Source organism: Cyphomyrmex costatus, unplaced genomic scaffold (assembly GCF_001594065.2).
Source record: "Cyphomyrmex costatus isolate MS0001 unplaced genomic scaffold, Ccosl1.0 scaffold14, whole genome shotgun sequence".
Classification (NCBI taxonomy): domain Eukaryota; kingdom Metazoa; phylum Arthropoda; class Insecta; order Hymenoptera; family Formicidae; genus Cyphomyrmex; species Cyphomyrmex costatus.
The window spans coordinates 972,317-990,987 of record NW_017275390.1 but is presented as its reverse complement, the minus strand read 5'-3'; the positions used below and the strand labels follow the sequence as shown (position 1 = coordinate 990,987).

Genomic DNA, 18,671 nt, shown 5'->3' with positions numbered 1-18,671 from the left:
ACATACATACATAGCTATGTATACATTATATAATATTTATTTATTAATTTATTTATGTTCCGTGTATATAAATACACTTTCTTAATTATTTTAATATGAACACTGTAGTTTATAGTACGAGGTACCATTCTTTCTTCAAAAAGATTTCACCAATATTTTATTCCTTTCAACTATCAAACTCAATTTTTAATCGAGTTTAAGCTCGAATTATCGGGCAAGCCGTATAGAAATTTTTTTTTATTTTTACGAGAAAAGGTATAAAGCTTTATTGTTCCTTGCTTTATATTTATATTAACCTCATAAAATATTTAAAGACTTATCGACATTTTTTATAGCATATTTCAGTCTGGTTCTTTTTATGATGCATTAGAAGACAATGCATCCAATATATGTATATATATATTATATATTGTAAATACCAATTTGTTTTTCTAGTCTCTAAGATTACGAATTGTTTGTGTTATTTATAGACCAAGAGTGCCCTTTTATGTATGTATGAAGGACAATCCTCCATTAATTACTGCGCCGTTTGTTGCTGTATTTCTATCTTTTCCACTGTCATATCTGGATTCATAGCAGTGGCCTCCTGTATTGCTTCTGCTAAAGCTCGATCGTGATCAATTGGATCACCATCCGATTGTATCGTTATTTTTTGTTCCACTCGCGTCTCAACTACACCATCTTTTTCCGTTTTATACTGTAAGATAAATAGTATTTATTGAAAAATTATAGACAGCCGCAAATAATATTGAGACTTGATTAGCATATAATAATACCAACCGTAATAGTTTCAACAGTACGGGTTTTACTAGATATGGTTTGGGTACTGACTATTTCTCCTGTGGCACTATAGTTACCATCTTCACTTTCAAGAGCTACCTTTCTTGTTTCGGTTGCCACTACAGGTACTGTAGTTGTCGTTGTTACATTACTATCCGGTTCTCCCGTGTAAACGTGCTTCTCAGTTGCGATCACGGCTGGGTCTCCCTGTATCAAAATTTATTCAAAATTCTTTTACTTAAAGACTTAATAATATATAGAAGATAAAAATGATAAAGTAAGATATAAAATTAATAGATGTTAAAACTTAATAAAAGAATAAGAATAATTTAAAAGACCAATTATCTCTTAAATTGATATATATCCATATATTGAGATATATCCATCTATATTTACACGAGAAAGGGGGAAGAGAGGAAGAGGGAGAAGGAGAGATTACATCTGCATTTTTAATAACTATATGTATAGGTCTTCAACGAAATGCATTAAAGTTGTCGAACGTTTTCTGTAAGCATTTCTGTACAATGTACAAAACAATGCAAAATAACAGTTTTTTAAATATGTAATATGGGTAAAAACACATATCTTAATACAAATGCATCGTTTTAGATTAGCTGGCGAGGCAAAATGCTAAAATTTTTCGTGTGTATGAATACCTGTTGCCCGTTGTTCTAAATATGCGTTATCTTCTGCTCCATATTAATAGAAGAAAGTTTTGTGGCTGTTATTCAATAGATTACCTGATAGTATTGATTGTAGAAAGCTTGTTGGTCATCGTCAAGATCAATTGGTGTACCCGAATCTCCACTGCTTGAACTCGATGTACTTAGCCTTCGTGAGAACAGCTACGCCATGCAACGTGTTAACCAAGCCAGCAAAATTATTTACAAGAAATAAAAATAAAAAAATTCCATATGATATGAATAAATGATACTAATTATTATTGTTAAATTAGTAATATTACAATCATATTTAATTGATTTAGTCATAAATGAATAATATTTTAATGTAAACATAATTTATGCATATATAATATGAAATGTTAAGATAAAATACGACCTTCTAAACTGAAAACCTTCACATACACAATACTACCATTATTTATACATATATTAATGTACATAATTGTTTATACTTATATGAAGTGATCTTTTATATGTGCTACAATTATATGCGAAATGATGATATGTATACAGTACAGTTATATGAAACGATACATATTTAAATGTGAAATGATAGATCAAAATTCAAATAATATCCGTGTAGCAAAAACGCTTACATGCTTCACCTATTAATTTCAAGCGTATTTTCCTGAAAAAGGCAATTAGTATTACCTGTTCGCCGGAAAGCACATGACTCGTGGTTCGAACTTCTTGTGTTACTACACGTTGTTCCTGTCTCGTTGCACTAGTCGCAGTTGTATGCGCTACAGTTTTTTCTTCTACCTAATGTAAAAAATAAATTATAGCAAATAATAATTAGGCAAAACTAAAGAAATAAGGAACATATGGAACATATAAATATAATAAATTATAAGGCTCTATGTGTATAAAACAAAGTATAATAAAATATAAATTTAAGTTTATCAAACTTTAAATATTTATTGACACTACTTTTATCATATAAAATACAGGCTTCGAATAATTTTTAATTCTATAGGAAACATTAATAATGCTCGTCACAAACCTGACTTGTCTTCTGATTCTTTTCAAGATCCTCATGCATCGTGGCGGTACGTGTAGTGACAGCTGTTGCTGTCATGTATGGAGTTCTACCATCATCTGGTGCCTCTGCCTAAATACAACTACTATATAACTAAGATCTTAAGACACATACAACTAAATGTAAATAATGGTTGAAAAATGTAACAAGTGTAAATTAATGAATAAGAAAATTTCTATGCATTGTATCACATTTTATGATACAGGAAAAGTCAACTGACAAACAAGAAAGAATATCATTTATATAAAATTATATAAAAATGACAGATAACTGCAAGAGTTTAACTTGTTTGCTGAATATTCATCATAAAACTTTAAGAATTGGAGCTGTGCATTTTTAATAGATCTATCACTCAATTTCATGCAATATATTAAAATAAATAAAAAAAGTATTTCATACTGGATAATAATAAAAAAAAATTGTAATTTTATAGTAAAAATTGTAATTTGTAAGCATGCAGAGTCTTATGTTTGTTTAATATGATTTTCTAATATTCAATTTTCAATGTATTAAAAATGAATTGTTTATGTATATAAGTTAATCTTTTATTCTTTCCAAGTGTATCACCTTATTGACGTGAGTAGAGACCGTAACTTGGCCTGTACCACCGGGTGTAAGATCCTCAATTTTTTCTTGAATATTTTGTGTAACACCTTCTTGATCCTTGACTACTGATTGCTTGGTTGTTGTTTTCACGATTGTTGGTATTACAGCTGGAACCGCGAGCTTCTTTAATTTTGTGGGAGTAGATTTTGATGGCTCTTGTAAGTCCTTTAGAATAGTCGTGTTGTCTGTCGGTTGACCATTATTTCCATATATTACACCATCTTTCACGTACGATCCATCCTCGCCGAAAAGTTCTTGATTGTATAGTTTTCCGAATTTGTCGTATATCTTGCCGTCTTTAATAAAACTACCATCTGTTCCGAATGGTGCTTGCGCGATTGGCTTTCCATCCTTGTCACATACCAATCCTCTACGTACCATCGTGATTGTAATAGTCGTAAAGTGCTTATCAAGCGGTTTTCCAGTAGGAGCACAAATTATTCCATTCTTGACAACATTTCCCTCAGCATCAAAGTTCGCCTGTTTCACCGGTTTTCCAGTTTTATCTACCACAATACCCTGTATAACTTTCAAACCTTCCGGTCCAAATGCCTCCTGCGTTAGAGGCTGACCATTCACGTCGTAAACCTTGCCATTTTGTATGAAACTGCTTTCCGGTGGTAAGGTTTCATGAGAGAGAGGCTTCCCATTGCGTTCATAAATCAAACCATCTTTAATGAAGTTACCATCTTGGCCATAAGCATTTTGATTGAGATATCTTCCCGCGTCATCATAAATTCTGCCGTTTTTAACCACACTACCCTCGTTGTCAAAATTGCCATACCTTAATGGTTTTCCATCATCACCGCAAATTAAACCGTAGCGAATAGAAGTAACAGTGATTATGCTCTGTCTTTTGTTTAACAATTTTCCATTTGGTCCGTACAATAAACCGTTTTGTATGTAACTGCCATCATTGCTGAACGTGCCGTGATTGAGTGGTTTTTTATCCTTTCCATAAATAATTCCGTTTTCGATGAAGTTGCCTTCGATACCGAACATAGCGTGATTTAAGAGTTTTCCATCCTTTCCAAATAACTTACCCTCTTCGATATAGCTACCACCAGGTAATTCAGATCCCGCATTTAGTAATTGGCCTCCCCAGCCATATATAAGACCATTTCGAATGTAACATCCATCTGGCTTAAATGCACCTTGTTTTAATTGTCCATTCTTGTCATTGACCACTCCGTCTTGTATGTAACATCCATCGGGTACCAATGAAGATAGATTTTTTGGATTTCCGTGATTATCCACGATTTTTCCATTGTCGACCGCCAAATTGTCTGGGCCTTTGTCGTCTTGAGTTAAAGGCTTGCCATCTCTTCCTATGATAATGCCATTTCGAATCGTATTACCATCGGGACCAAATACACCTTGCAATACGATTCTGCCGTCTTTACCGTAGACCAATCCACCTGCGACGTACGAACCATCGGATCCAAATGAATCTCTGCTCAACGGCTTTCCCGAATGGTCAAATATTACACCATTAACGATAAAGCTATCCTCTGGTAAACTTGCATTCAAGTTCAGCAGTTTACTGTCACTACCGTAAATAAGACCATCTTTGATATAACTACCGTCCGGTTTAAAGAATGAGAATTTTAGTAATTTGCCTTCTCTGTTATATATCTTACCATCTTTAATAGCTGCACCTTCAGGTACCAGCGAATCTTGATTAAGGGGTTTTCCATTTTTCGCGTGAATAATACCTTTCTTTATGTAGCTTCCATTCGAACCAAATGATTCGTGTTTTACTGGTTTACCATCTTTCACTAGAATCGTGCCATCTTTCACTACAAATCCGTCAGGTCCAAGAGTAGCATTTGACAACAGTGTACCGTCTGCGTTGCGTAATGTACCTTCTTTGATTATAAGATCATCGGGCTTAAAGAGACCTTGGGACAATGGCTTGTTGATTCTATTGTGTACTAAACCATCTTTGATAAAATGACCGTCGGCTATTAAAGGAATTTGATTCATGAGTCTGCCGTCATTTCCATGTATCACACCGTCTTTCACAAAACTACCGTTAGATTTGTAAAATGCGTGCTTAATAGGTTTGCCATCCTTACTGACAACTTTGCCATCCTTTAAGTAAGCACCAGCCGGTAGCAAGGATCCTTGGGTTAAAAATTTTCCATCTTTCGAGTAAATTATGCCGTCTTTCACGACAGATCCATCGGAACTGAAAGAATCATGTTTGATCAGTTTACCATCTTTTGAGTGAATCTTTCCCTCTGCGATGTAATGATCTTCTGGTCCTAACTTGCCTGTATTAAGCAGTTTTCCATTTCCTCCATGTATTAAGCCGTCACAAATAAACGTATCGTCAGGTATAATCGCGATCTTATTTAAAGGTTTGCCTTCTTCATTACATACTATACCGGCAACTATATATTTTCCATCTGTGTCATATGATCCCTGAGTCATAGGTTTAGATTCTGATGTAAATATGAGACCTTCTTTCACGTATGTTCCATCTGCACCTAATGGACAATATTGAACCGGTTTACCATTCTTCAGTGATACTTTCCCCTCTTTAACCACTGTGTGATCCGGCCCGAGGAAAGACTGTTTCACCATTTCACCGTTTGCAGAATAAATAATTCCATTCTTTATCGAATTTCTATCTGTACCTAATATTTCTTGATGGAAAGGTTTGTTATCTTTCCCAGTAATTATACCATTGCTGATATGAATTCCATGCGGTCCGAAATCTGCCTTCTTCAACGGTTTACCGTCTTTTCCGTAAACTTTACCATCTATTATTTTACTGCTGTCTGGTCCGAGATGGCTTTGATCTAGTGGTTTACCTTCTTTGGTATAAATAACACCTCCAATGATTCTCGAGCCATCGGGAAGAGGCAGAATATGATAATCTGGTTTTGATTCTACTGGTGCTGGTGGGATTATTACAGGTTGACCGATATCTCCATGTTGACGTTCACTAGTGATGAAAGCCTTTGTTTGGTCCTTCTCCATTATAGGTTCTTTGTTATATGTATCCTTCTCCTCAATACCTGCTTTCATAGCATTCTTTTGCTGCTCTTTAAGACCAGCAGACTCTACATAATTGAGCCCTGGCGTCTTTAAACCTGGTGCTTGTTTGTCTGCTTCTTTTGTTTTCCTCTTCTCCACGGATTCTGCTACTTTCTTTTCTTCTCCCGGCGCATAATTAAATGCTAATCCTGTAGCTTTCCGACTAGCTGAAGTAGGCGACGGTTGGTCCTGTATACCTGGCGACGCGGGTCTATCTTCGTACGTAAAACCAAGTGGAGTAAATTTTTTTGTAGGTGAAACTTCTGTTTCTTCGTAATCGTAAGGTTTCGTATAACCAGGAAGCTGAGATTTCGAGGGATCTTGGATTTTATCTACTCTCTTATCAATTTCCTTTCCTTGTTTTTCCGATGTAGAAAGATTTGATTCGGCATCACTTTTGTCCATGGATTCATCGAGTTCTTTGTTCTTTTTTTGTTTCTTATCCTTGTCCTTCTTGGTAAACAGGAAACCGCCAACAGGACTCTTGGATAATACACAAAATACATGCAATACAAAATACATGCTATACATAATATAAGTAATATATGTATACATACACACGCACGCACGCACGCACGCACGCACGTACATATATGTGTATATATAATAACGTATAATAATATATATATATGTATATATAATAACGTATAATAATATATATATATATGTATATATAATACCACGTATATATAATAAACTTTTATTACATTTAAATGAAGCTAATAAAATCTACATATTAATGCAATTCTATTATTTCTGCAAAAATATAAACTAATGTTCGTGCAAACTTGAATTATGCGAATGTATGTACTCAATTAAAAAAACAACTACACATTCAATGTGACATTCTTTCACATAATTATCGAAATCTGACAGAATACTTACTGAATTAGAATATTTAAAAATAATATTAATTATATACATATATGTATATATATAAATTCTAATCGTAAGTCATTTGTGAAAAATATTTAAATTATTTTTTCTAAACTATACATCTATTTTTCATAAAAAGCATCAAGACGCGCGCATACATATAAAGCTTACCTTAATTTTCTCTTTCTTTTCTTTATCTATTTTTTCAGGGGTTTCTTTATCCTTCTTTTTTGACTCTTTTTTAGGTGGCGATTTGTCATCAATATTGTCAAGACGAGCATTGTCATTAATCAGATCAGTATTATTCAGATCATTGTGATTTTCCTTTTCGTTTTCATTTTGTTTATCCTTTTTCTTCTTTGATAGATCACCGGGCGGTAGGACAGCGATTCCTCCGACCGGTTTCTACAAGTAAATTTACCCAATCACACGTCGCTTCATGCAACAAGCATAAAGCTGCTATATTGCTAAAAAATAATACTAAAAAATAATACTAAAAACTACTATACGATACTATGTTTCAAGATACAATGCATGCTTTATGAATGACGGTCTGCGCTCTCAAAATATGTATGTTATAATTATCATAATTTGTATTAGAACTTTATTTCACTAAATGTTATATTACACTAAATGTTTACTTAATCTAATAATTTTTAATGCATTCAAATAGTATATTCTTATTAAATAACAGTCAGTCGCCGAACAAAACTAATTTTACGTTTATCTCTAACAATAAGTTATACTTAAAGTTCATTAAAATTCTCGATTTACAATAATTAACAGCAAAATGATCCTCTAAGGATGTTATCTGCATGCTTATATTGCTAAATGCTTAAATGAGTAACTAACATCCCACATTGAGGCGATGGCCGTGTATATAGATAAATTTTGCAAGAAATATAAATAAGAAAAAAACGTAGCAACATGCATTGGAAGAAACAAAACACCAAATGGTCACATATGTACAAACGACATCGATAAATATATATACTTAGAATTAAAGCAATAGTGTGTTCCAGGTAAAATTCTGTACCTTTCTCCCACGATCTGCATCATATTCTCCTTCCAGGCTACTGGTACTGCTAGCTGATGTTGTTCCGGCACTTGTTTTTCGTGTGAGCTATTGGTGTTAGTTATGTGTCAGTTAATAATAAAACGATATCGATGCTCCAAAGGAAAAAAAAATTTAACTTATGGGCTTCCTGGCACATCTTTATGTAATTTTACTAACGTATCAAGTCTAATTTTACTCTTTTATGTCAAAGAATATGTGATCACAACTCTATAATATGTGTTATACAATTATAAATTGCCATGCTTTTATTGCAACATTATATATTGGATCCGAATCAGTGTGTAGTGTGAGTTAAAATTTATTGCAATATGCGTAGGTAAGTCAATAAATATACCGTATTATATAATATAAAATATTACTACAAATATATATCAATAGAAAATTAATATTATGTATAAACATGTGAAAAATATTATTTAATCTACTGACTCATCTATGCATTGATGAAGAACGTGAGCCAATTGGTGTTCCGCGACTTCTCTAATAGAAAGTTTTAAAAAAATATATGCATACATTGCATTTTTTATTTTATCGTAAATGATTGTCATATCGCATAAATCATAAATCATATTTTTTTTTATTAAAAGATTAGTTTGAAAGCGTAGACCGCAGACGAGAGTTAACAATTATGACATATATTAATACATCGTTCATAAATTTTGCTGTTACTCAAAAATCGGATTCACGTTCGCATGACGAAAATTCATGCATACTCTACACTCTAACAGTTTATTTTAAATACAAAAGAAATGCTCTCTAACAAACACATAAATGCAATACCTTCTCTTTTTGTTTCTTGATTGGACTAGGCCGTCTGTCTATATGTTCTATATCATCAGGAAGCATTTCAGGCTCATAGCTCATAGTATGCCGTTTGCTTGGTTCCGAGCCATACGTTTCAACTGGTTTAGGCCCACCTAACGCTGTATAAGGTAGTCACACTACTTCAACATCTTAGTATAACAGATTTAAAGATATGATTATAAAAAGGCACTTGTGGTTCATATAATGGTTATTCTGAAAATATTTTGTACAGAGTAAAACAATGCTCATAATAAGTCGATATATTAATTTAGAAAAAAACCATTCCAATAAAAACTCATGCTTGTGCAAGCCTTAGTCCCAATCAAACATTTTTTTAAATTAAACATACTCCTGAATAAATGTATGATATTCTATAGTAACAATTGTAGCAATTTAAATGTCTACTAAGCCAACATCATATTATTATTATTATTATTATTCAAAAACAAACTTGTTATCTAAGAATTATTATTATTATGTCATACATTCATATTTTAAAATATCATCCACAAGTGATAAACATTTTATTTACCATCCATGCTTCTGGACGTGAGTCGTCGACCACTCAAAGATCTCTCAAACTGTGGAGGTTGTCTATCAATAGGAGTCTTTTTTGTTTCGTAGTGAGTTCTTCCAGAATATCGGAAACGAGACCCTAGATGTGGAATTAATCCTACTTTCTTTACAGGCTCCGGACTCATAAGTCTATAAAAAAACAGAATTTCTCATTTGATTGAGCTGTATCATAAACGAAAAAGCTAATTATCTAGTTATTATTTACCTGAAGAAAGTATGATGCTCTACACACACTTTCCATAATTTTTTCGCTGCTCTGTGATTCGCCAATTTAAATCCGATTGTAGATTCAAACTGTTCAAAGTCACCCGGTCTGATTTTAATGTAGAAATTATGCCTTTTGTATGATATTTTTAATATCTTCGGCCAGGCAAACCTATTAATTCTTAAACGATCCCTATAAATAAGAAGGCCCGAAGCACATACACCTAACATTATATCAACACCTTCTGAATCTTTCGCGGGATGAAGATCTACGCCATACATAGCTAACTTCTTCGCATTTTCGAGATAATGTAATTCAGCTTCGGCGGGTGTTTGACCTCTAAAAAAAAATTGCAAAAAAAAATTAATTTTGTTAATCAAATAATGAATACACATTTTTGTGTTCTTCATCATAATAGTTAAACAATAAAATCGTTTATGCATAAATAAAACTAACTTGTGTGTTTTATGAAGATCCATCACTTTCTCGATTAATTCAGGCGTTTGATCAGGAGCAAATTTAAAATCTTTCAAGTATGTCCTTCCATGTACCTCAGGATCGTAATCTCCGACTTCTGATTGGACCAGATAGGAGCCCAGAAGAGCGTGTGTTACATAGGAACAAGGCAAACGCATTGTAATTATATCATTTCTGATCTGTAGGCATAATTGATAACGCGTGATATCTTCATGCAGTTGAGCTGGATCTGGTGGGTAGAATTTGACTTCGAAATTAAATTTCCATGGTTCACCTAAAATAATCATACGTTAATGTTAGAAGAAATTTCTCTCAATATATATTATTAAGTATATTTGTCATAATATAATAACGATTTCTCGTAATAATTTCTACGTACTTTTTACAAATTTTGTGATCCTTTTGTAAAGATCCAACCAATTACGCGGATCGTGTCTGTCTTCGTAGATAAGACCAAAATAATCTTTCTCCAGTAGATTCATGCTTTGACAAATCATATCGAGAAGTTCTTGGCCTCTCGCCTTCCTCTGTAATCCAATATTTAATATCTCTCAACATAGAATAAATAAAATATAATTTAACTTGTATGCACACGCATAAATCTTAGTACAACTTACATCGATGTAGAAATCCTTTACAGTACCGTCCAGAAGGGTAATTTTGGCAAGAGCCATCTTTCCTCTACTAACTGGGCTTTTTGTGGGCGAGTTCGTCCCAGTCCCATTTTCCGCCGTTGCTTCCGTTGAAGCATTAGTGGTTTTTTGTTCTTCCGGCATATTTTCGTTCTATTGGTATACCTATAAAACAAAGTGTATCAGTCTATCTAACATTCGAACTAAAGAACTTTTTTCATGTATATCCCGTAATTTAGATTTGTCGACGAGAGAACTACCTTGAGTCACGAAAATAACAGATTTCAGCTCTCATTTCACAATGCAAAAGAATATTCGTTGTCCCGGAAAATTCAAAGATATCGAAGTTTATAAAATGATCGAAAGAGAATGTTGCCTGCACGATTTATCTCGAGATTATTCTACAATTGGGATCTCGATTGCGATGTTGTCGGTAGAGAGTGAAGGAGGTAGCGTGTCGCGATGTGGTATATCTCATTATAGATCCCGTCTAGACGACCTGAGGGTATCACGCGGTGAAATAATCAATATTTCCCGAGGGCTTGCAAGTCTCAAGTGTCTCGCGGTGCACGCGCCAATCGCGATTTTGTTATTAATGAGGAACAAAGATACACAGTCGTTGCTCCAAGGTTCGTCGAACCTCAAGTGTGTAGTAGAGTGGGCATCCTTGAACTTCGCAAGAACGAATAGAGTGACAAGGGTACGTATGTACATATCGATTGCATATAGACGTTATTCGTTTCTAGATAAAAGTAACATGTAATTCTATACATAACCCGTATTTTGCTTTAAATATTACATAAAAGATAAGAATAAGACATTCACTCAACTAAAGATTTTACGGATATAATATTATTATATATATAAAACAATAAAAATCTTTTCCGTATAATGTAAACGTTTGTTCTCATTCCTCTTATAAGTTAAGATTTAGAAAAAATTTAAATAATACATGGTTGCCGTAGAAAAAATGAATTTAAAAATTTCCTGACTTCCAAGTTTTCCAGATAGAAATGGAAAATTTTCTATAACTAATACTCGTATAAAAATGTACATTTTACCGTTTAAAATCAAGGATTTTAAATATTAAAGGTAGAAATAGAAAAGCTAGCCTGTATTATTAAAAGCAACGCAAAAAACTTAATGGCATAATAAAATTTCGGATGAAAATTTAAGCTAACAAAAAATTAATTAGTATTGGAAAAAATGAAGTTATAACGATAAAGGATTATCAAATAATAATACTAAACGAAATGTCAATTTTAATTATTTCATTAAAATCATTTAAAGTGAGCGAGTTTTGAACGTGTTTGACTATAAATGTTAGATATATTAAAAAAATATATAACAATTATTTGAAAAAGGAACAGTTTAAAGAAATTGTAAGCTAATTAAAAAATTTCTGTCTTTTTAAATATTTTTTACTTTTCGCGCTGACTTTTCCCGGTTTTCCAGGTCTGTGGCAACTCTGATAATAATTACATTATCAATGGCACCGAAAAGATAATGCAAGGTGCGGTGCCACTTGACGCTACAAATGCTTCGAAACTTTTAATTGACCAATCAAAAGAAAGAATCGTATTAATTAACCAATCAAAAAATGCTTCGAAGCATTTGTAGCATCAAGTTAACCGTAGCCACAGTATATTAAAGTAGCTGACAATACTATTGGAGATTTTACAGATAAATTGACGCACGTGTGGTGTAAGCGGCGTGTTTTTTTTTGTAGGTCCATTCACCCCTCTTCAGAATTATATGGATTGTACGTATATATCGAATCATTAAAACTTTCTGTTTTCTGCAAAATGATATTCTCGACGCAACTGTCAATAAAATTTCTCGAAAATGTACTAATTAACAAAGACAAATTGCTACCCAAATCAATTTGTCAGATATATTCTTCGACTAAAAAAAGAAAGAAGAGACATTATAATACTATACATTTTATAGCATGTACAAAATATGTAACGTAATTACTAGCATAATATCATAGAAAAAGTTTCAGACAAATATTCTGTGCAAAAAGGAGCTTTAAAACAACACTAAGAGCAGCGACCCTGACCGACACGCTTCGTAGATTGCAGAATTTGCATCGTGTTGCCTGCAACTCGAGCCGAGCGTAATCGCGACCTCATTCGACAGCATTGGACAAATAGCAATTCAGACACAATAGTACGGAATCAATGCCGCAGATAACAATCGTTGTTAACAATCTGAAGCTCCCGGAGGATTCTTTAAGAGCTTCGTAAACTGAGGCTAATAAGAGTTAAGTCAACGAAGCGATGATCTCTGATTTGCCACTCAACTAGCGTAACAAATAAACCGCGCATTGAAGATGCTATTTAAATTTAAAAAAAATCCGAAACACACATCCGCGGCTATCAATTTCATTTTGAAAAAAGCAAAATAGTTGAAAAATTGTAACCTTTTTCAAATAAAAATATCTCTGTGAATCTTTTAACACGAAATTATCAACGATCATGACAAGCCCCTTACTGATTAGATAACGTGACAGCTCTACACTATTTTTACTATGGTTTAGTGATTTGGCGATCGAGTAAAAGCGATTAGCAATAAGCGCTCACGAGTCACAACAATAAAAAAACTCGAATATAAAAATAGCACGATAGAAAAAAAAGATAAAAAGTAATAATATCACTGGCAATTTCAAGCAAGCGTAATACTCGCTCCGGTAGGTATACGCGCCGATAAATCTGCTGCAGCATGTGTATCGAGTATTTGTAGGGCGTTTTTGTAAGAACCGTAATTAATTCAGCGCACGATATTTATCGTGATTATTGTTCGGTTTTCGTTGCACAGTTTCGCGATTCTTGCACGTTAATCTCTCGACAAACTTAACGGTTCTGCACTGAACCAAAACTGTACGTAAAATACAAATAAAATATTCATTGAATTAATGAAAATTGATCGAATAAATTTTCATAATAATTTAGATTATGCAACTATTATTAGAATTCATTGCAAGAATAAATATTTAATTTTATTAATAAATCCAATTATTATATTAATAAATTAACTCCATTAAGTTACATATTAAGTTTGACATTGATTAACGATCATTCGTTGGACCAAAATTTTTTTCAGCGTGTATGTTTTACTGGAGTTTACATAATCCCGGGAGAAGTAACGATTAAAGTTTCAATTGCATGCTATGTATGTACGATTCGCAGCTTAAGAGACAATTAATTAGCGTACCCGCTATCACGCGATCCCTCATTTGAAAAATATTTTAATTCGCGTCAAATAAGGACATCAGGGTTCTTCTTTCGATCAGACGACCGGTGTGCGAATTCGACTGCAGGAAAGAAGTGCCGTCATCGCTGGAAGCGGACGACCATTACACACATGTTCTTTACTGGATTGATGAGGTAATACTGGCGATTACTTTTGTCGCGATGATGACGTGACGGTAGTAGCAACGATGTACACACGACACGGATCGCACGTATATTATACCGCTCAATGGAAACCGGTATTTCGTGGACACGCGAATTTATCTCGTGTCTCTTTCAATATCTATACTAATAGATTTATCTTGAAACACTTACAACATAATAGGCGCTTATCGCACTATTTTTATGACATCTATAATATGTAATCTATATAATATCAGTAGATTGCACGAGAAGGATCTCTATTGGTATACACTGAACTAAAAATGTACGTAAATACAATAAAATATTCGTAGAATTAATGAAAATTGATTCAATAAATTCTCATAATGATTTAGATTGTAAAACTATTACAAGAATTCATTGCAAGAATAAATATGTAATTATATTAATGAATCCAGTTCTTGTATTAATAAATTAATAGAACATTAAGTTGGACATTCATTAACGATCATTCGTTGGATCAAAATTTTTTTTCAGTGTATACGCATACATATGTATATTATACAATGTAGATACGTAAAATAAATCGTGACATAAGATTCACTTCAGCAATACTCTTTTGGCAGTTTGAAATTGCTGAAATTGTGGATTATTCCTTGGTAAAAATTTAAAGCTTTAAATTTAAGGTCATATTTTCTTAATTTTCAGTATCACAAATAACTTGATCATTCTTAAAGTAAAATTTTATTATTTGTAAATAAGTTTACCTTATTTTTTTTGTACAAATTATATAATAGCTCTTTAATCCTTTTATATACAGGGTTCCTACAAAAAATTAATTTTGAAATTCTCTGATTTTTCCAGGTTTTCTAGATAAGAATGAAGAATTTTCCCTGACCAATATAAAATATTGATCGTCAAACCTAATGTAATGTAAATCAGATTTATTGAAGTTTTTAAAAAAAGAGAGGGACATTATGTGAATAGAAATAATTTAATTACGGCAAGATCAAATAAGCGACGTGTTGGGTAATTGTGATTAGGGTAATCATCAAGGTTCTATGTATGTAAATTTTAACGTTTAGAAAAACAGGAGTAGTAGAAAAATTAGCTATATTACTAGATATAACGAAAATCTAAAAGACAAAGTATAATAAAATCTTATATAAATTCAGGTCAAAAAGAAATAAATAAGTATTGAAAAAAAGAATGTAATTATAACAAAAAAGATAATCAAATAAAAAGTGAATAAAATATCAATTTTAATCATTTTATTATAAATTTTAATTATTTTATAAATCACTATATTTGATAAAATATACATTTAATTGTAACAAAGTCAAATAAATTTAAGTTTCGTATTAAACTATATGGAACAAAAAACAACATTTCAAGAAATTTCTAATTTATACATTAAAGAAAAAGAACAAAAGCGCCATCTTGTAGTAAGGAATGATTTGTAAAGTGCACAAGTTTTGAATGTACTTGACTATGAACCTTAGATATAATGTTTAAAAAATTATAACAATTATTTGGAATAAAAGCATTTTAAGAGAATTACGAGCACAGTTCAAAATTCCAGATTCTTTTATATTTTCCCTGACATTTCCCGATTTCCTTGATCAATTTTAAATTTCCTGACTTTTCCCAGTTTTCCAGACCCGTGGAAACCCTGTATAGATTTTGTTTTAAAATATCGGGAAAATTTTATTTTATGGAACTAAAAATATATAACATTTTGCTCTACATCGTTAATTAGGAGAATTTCGCTGCTCGTGTCTGACGAGGCATGCATTCTTTCATTAAGACGATGTCGTCAAGAAACACGCACGGAAGCTGACGAAGAGCGCGGATCGAGAGAAACGCATTGTGCGTGTGCACGTAGGCGTGTGCCAGGGGTCACGCAAACGACCCCTCTCATTTACAATCGGCCCTTTGACACATACGTCTGAACCTGAAACCCACGCGATACGCACTGAAGCAAGATTAAAAAAAAAAAAAACTGACCGAAACTCAACTAATATTTAATTTTACAAAATTCAATTCTGATTTCGGCATTTTTAGCGTAAAATATTACATATTTTTGCTTACATATCAGGAACAAATCTTATTAGATTGTTCTATTTATTAAATATATTTTAGTTTAAATATTAAATTGGTAACTTGGAATTAACATATTGTATTTATAAAATACTGCAATATCATATATACACATCATCATATAGGTATAAAAATAATCTTGAATAAATTTATACATTATATATTATAGAACAACAAAAGTAGCGACACATGAAGAAAATAAAGATAAGTAATCATACAGTATACAAGTCTCAAAGTAAGATGAAAAATCTTACTTTGAGATCTTCATTTTTGGATTTTATCCCGCTGTGCGACGATCTCATAAAAAGAAGTCTGAAGACGAAAAGAAGATTTAAAGTTCCGGTCTCATGGTGGGCAAAGGGAGTCTTTCATAGATCCCTTTAAAATTTAAAAGGCGAAATGAGAGCCCGGTTTGCTGCTATCTCGGAAGTAACTGATGGTAACTCAACCTTACCCTAGCTACTCCAGTTTCATTTACATTCTTCACAGATTTCTTTTAAATTCATCATCTAACAACATCGACTCGTTTTTCTTGTAAATCTAAATTATTTACAAAACTGAATTTCTCAATATCGCTCCAACTTTCCATAATTATTTTTTTTAATCAATTGACATTTTAACGCTGGGTATGAACGCAATTATGTTCCCGGGACACACACACACACACACACACACACACACAAAAGAAGCAAACAGGAAATGATCCCCGTCGCAATACAAGGGCGACGCGGAAGGGTTCGATGAGAGGGTGAAATTACTGGAGGGTGGCCGACAATAACGACTTCTGCGAAACGTGCCTTACAACCGACTACGCGACCCTGTCAACTGATAGCAATGGAAAGATAAGAGTACATAGCTGAAACATATAGCTAAAGAAACGTGCTTTTAACGCGTTTCCTTTTTTTTATGAATAAGATAAAGAAACAAATATAAAGACATATCGATACCAAATTAAATCAGATAGATGGTAAAATTGAGACGATAGATGATAGATTTGAGAGAAGGTCGAGAAATAAGATATTAGAAAGCAAGAATAATAAAGTGTTGATCAATTGTTAAAGAAACAGAAGAGAGGAAAATGTCAAGAGTAAAAATAACATCCAAACGCGACCTGCAAATAACGATGAAAAGATCCTATTTTTGTCATGTGTTTACAGGAGACTAAATATATATGTATACACTACCGTCTTAGTATTATAAGTTTAAGACCAAGCGTTTTAAAGACTTAATTTTGTGTTCTTTTTTTATTTAAAAGATATGCAAGTCCAATTTTATTTGTCACAACATAATATGACTGAAGATATAAAAGATTAAATAAAAAAGCAATTATTTTGTTTATATAATTATTTGTTTTATAATTTTAACCATCAAAATTATTGTGTTTTAAGATTATATCACATTGGTCCTAAACTTTCTGATGGTAGTGTATATAAAAGTATATATCTCCTCTTCTCCAGTCATGAATTTGAAAAAGCAACCCTTATCGTGCCTCCGGCTCGCGAGAAGAATTCTATGCTTTTTCATGTATCAGCCGACCAACCCTTTTCTTTCGTATGAAACAAACTGGTCTCCCTGCAATATGATTTTCAAATCCACAGCATACTCCACAAGGGAGAAATGACGGGGATCGTAAAAATACATAAACGTTTCTTTGAAGCACGAGATTAAAATATGAAAGAGATTCTATACTTCCTGCCGACGCATTTCAACTTTCCTTCGCTGTTTTTTCAACTTTTTAATAGGACCAGATAATCGTGCTAAATAATTATGTTGTATATACATATATATCTATTTTTTTTAGACAACGTACATACATATATTTATTTTTTAAATACTTTTATATATTTATAACAATATTTTTCAATCGTATAATGTATCTTTAATTAGAGAAACAAATTATAAATGTAATATTTTTTGTAGAAAAAAAGAACTTGACGTATCCTTCGCATTCGAAACTCTGATCGGTTTATCGTTATCGATAAATGTAATCCATGTAATATGTTTGTATGTTGCAAATATATCCCGATAAAATAGCGATATCGAATTATTCGTAAAATATAATGAACATAACTCCGCGACACATTAACCTAGTTTTCTAAATATAGTTTATAGCGTAAGGAAAAATATTCGTGTTGTGAACAAGTAATATCTCACATCGTATACCTCTGTAGTAAACAAAAGACCTTTCTTTTTAGGAATTCGCGTGCACATCACATTACATGCGCAGAACATATTTGATCGATAAACTTGACTATTTCAACCAAAACGCACGGAAAAATTAGAAAAGATTTAAAGGGGATATGTAAATACTTATAGCAGCTTCGATATCGTACTAGAGAAACTGTAAAGAAATATTACTGAATGCTAAAAAAATTATTAACTTTATATAAATTTATAAAAAATACATTTATAAC

The 18,671-nt window shown here is 32.4% G+C and overlaps 1 protein-coding gene across 4 annotated transcripts in view; it reads right to left on the bottom strand.

Annotated features, from left to right (window-relative positions):
* Window positions 1–350: 350 nt before the first annotated feature.
* The window catches only part of cora (erythrocyte membrane protein band 4.1 like coracle), a 29,401-nt gene continuing 11,080 nt past the window's right edge, over window positions 351–18,671 (bottom strand). For 2 of the 4 annotated variants that reach the window (XM_018551455.1, XM_018551456.1), the window contains exons 2-15: window positions 10,787–10,966; window positions 10,549–10,696; window positions 10,149–10,443; window positions 9,693–10,031; window positions 9,444–9,616; window positions 8,888–9,030; window positions 8,066–8,152; window positions 7,201–7,434; window positions 3,070–6,636; window positions 2,467–2,574; window positions 2,115–2,225; window positions 1,521–1,625; window positions 781–987; window positions 351–697 (exon numbers count right to left, since the gene is read on the bottom strand). In XM_018551455.1, the coding sequence (XP_018406957.1) occupies window positions 518–697; window positions 781–987; window positions 1,521–1,625; window positions 2,115–2,225; window positions 2,467–2,574; window positions 3,070–6,636; window positions 7,201–7,434; window positions 8,066–8,152; window positions 8,888–9,030; window positions 9,444–9,616; window positions 9,693–10,031; window positions 10,149–10,443; window positions 10,549–10,696; window positions 10,787–10,945 (5,856 nt within the window). In that variant the 5' untranslated portion in view covers window positions 10,946–10,966 and the 3' untranslated portion in view covers window positions 351–517. The remainder of the gene's footprint in view (window positions 698–780; window positions 988–1,520; window positions 1,626–2,114; window positions 2,226–2,466; window positions 2,575–3,069; window positions 6,637–7,200; window positions 7,435–8,065; window positions 8,153–8,887; window positions 9,031–9,443; window positions 9,617–9,692; window positions 10,032–10,148; window positions 10,444–10,548; window positions 10,697–10,786; window positions 10,967–18,671) is intronic. The other 2 variants (XM_018551459.1, XM_018551458.1) reach the window with 2 other exon arrangements.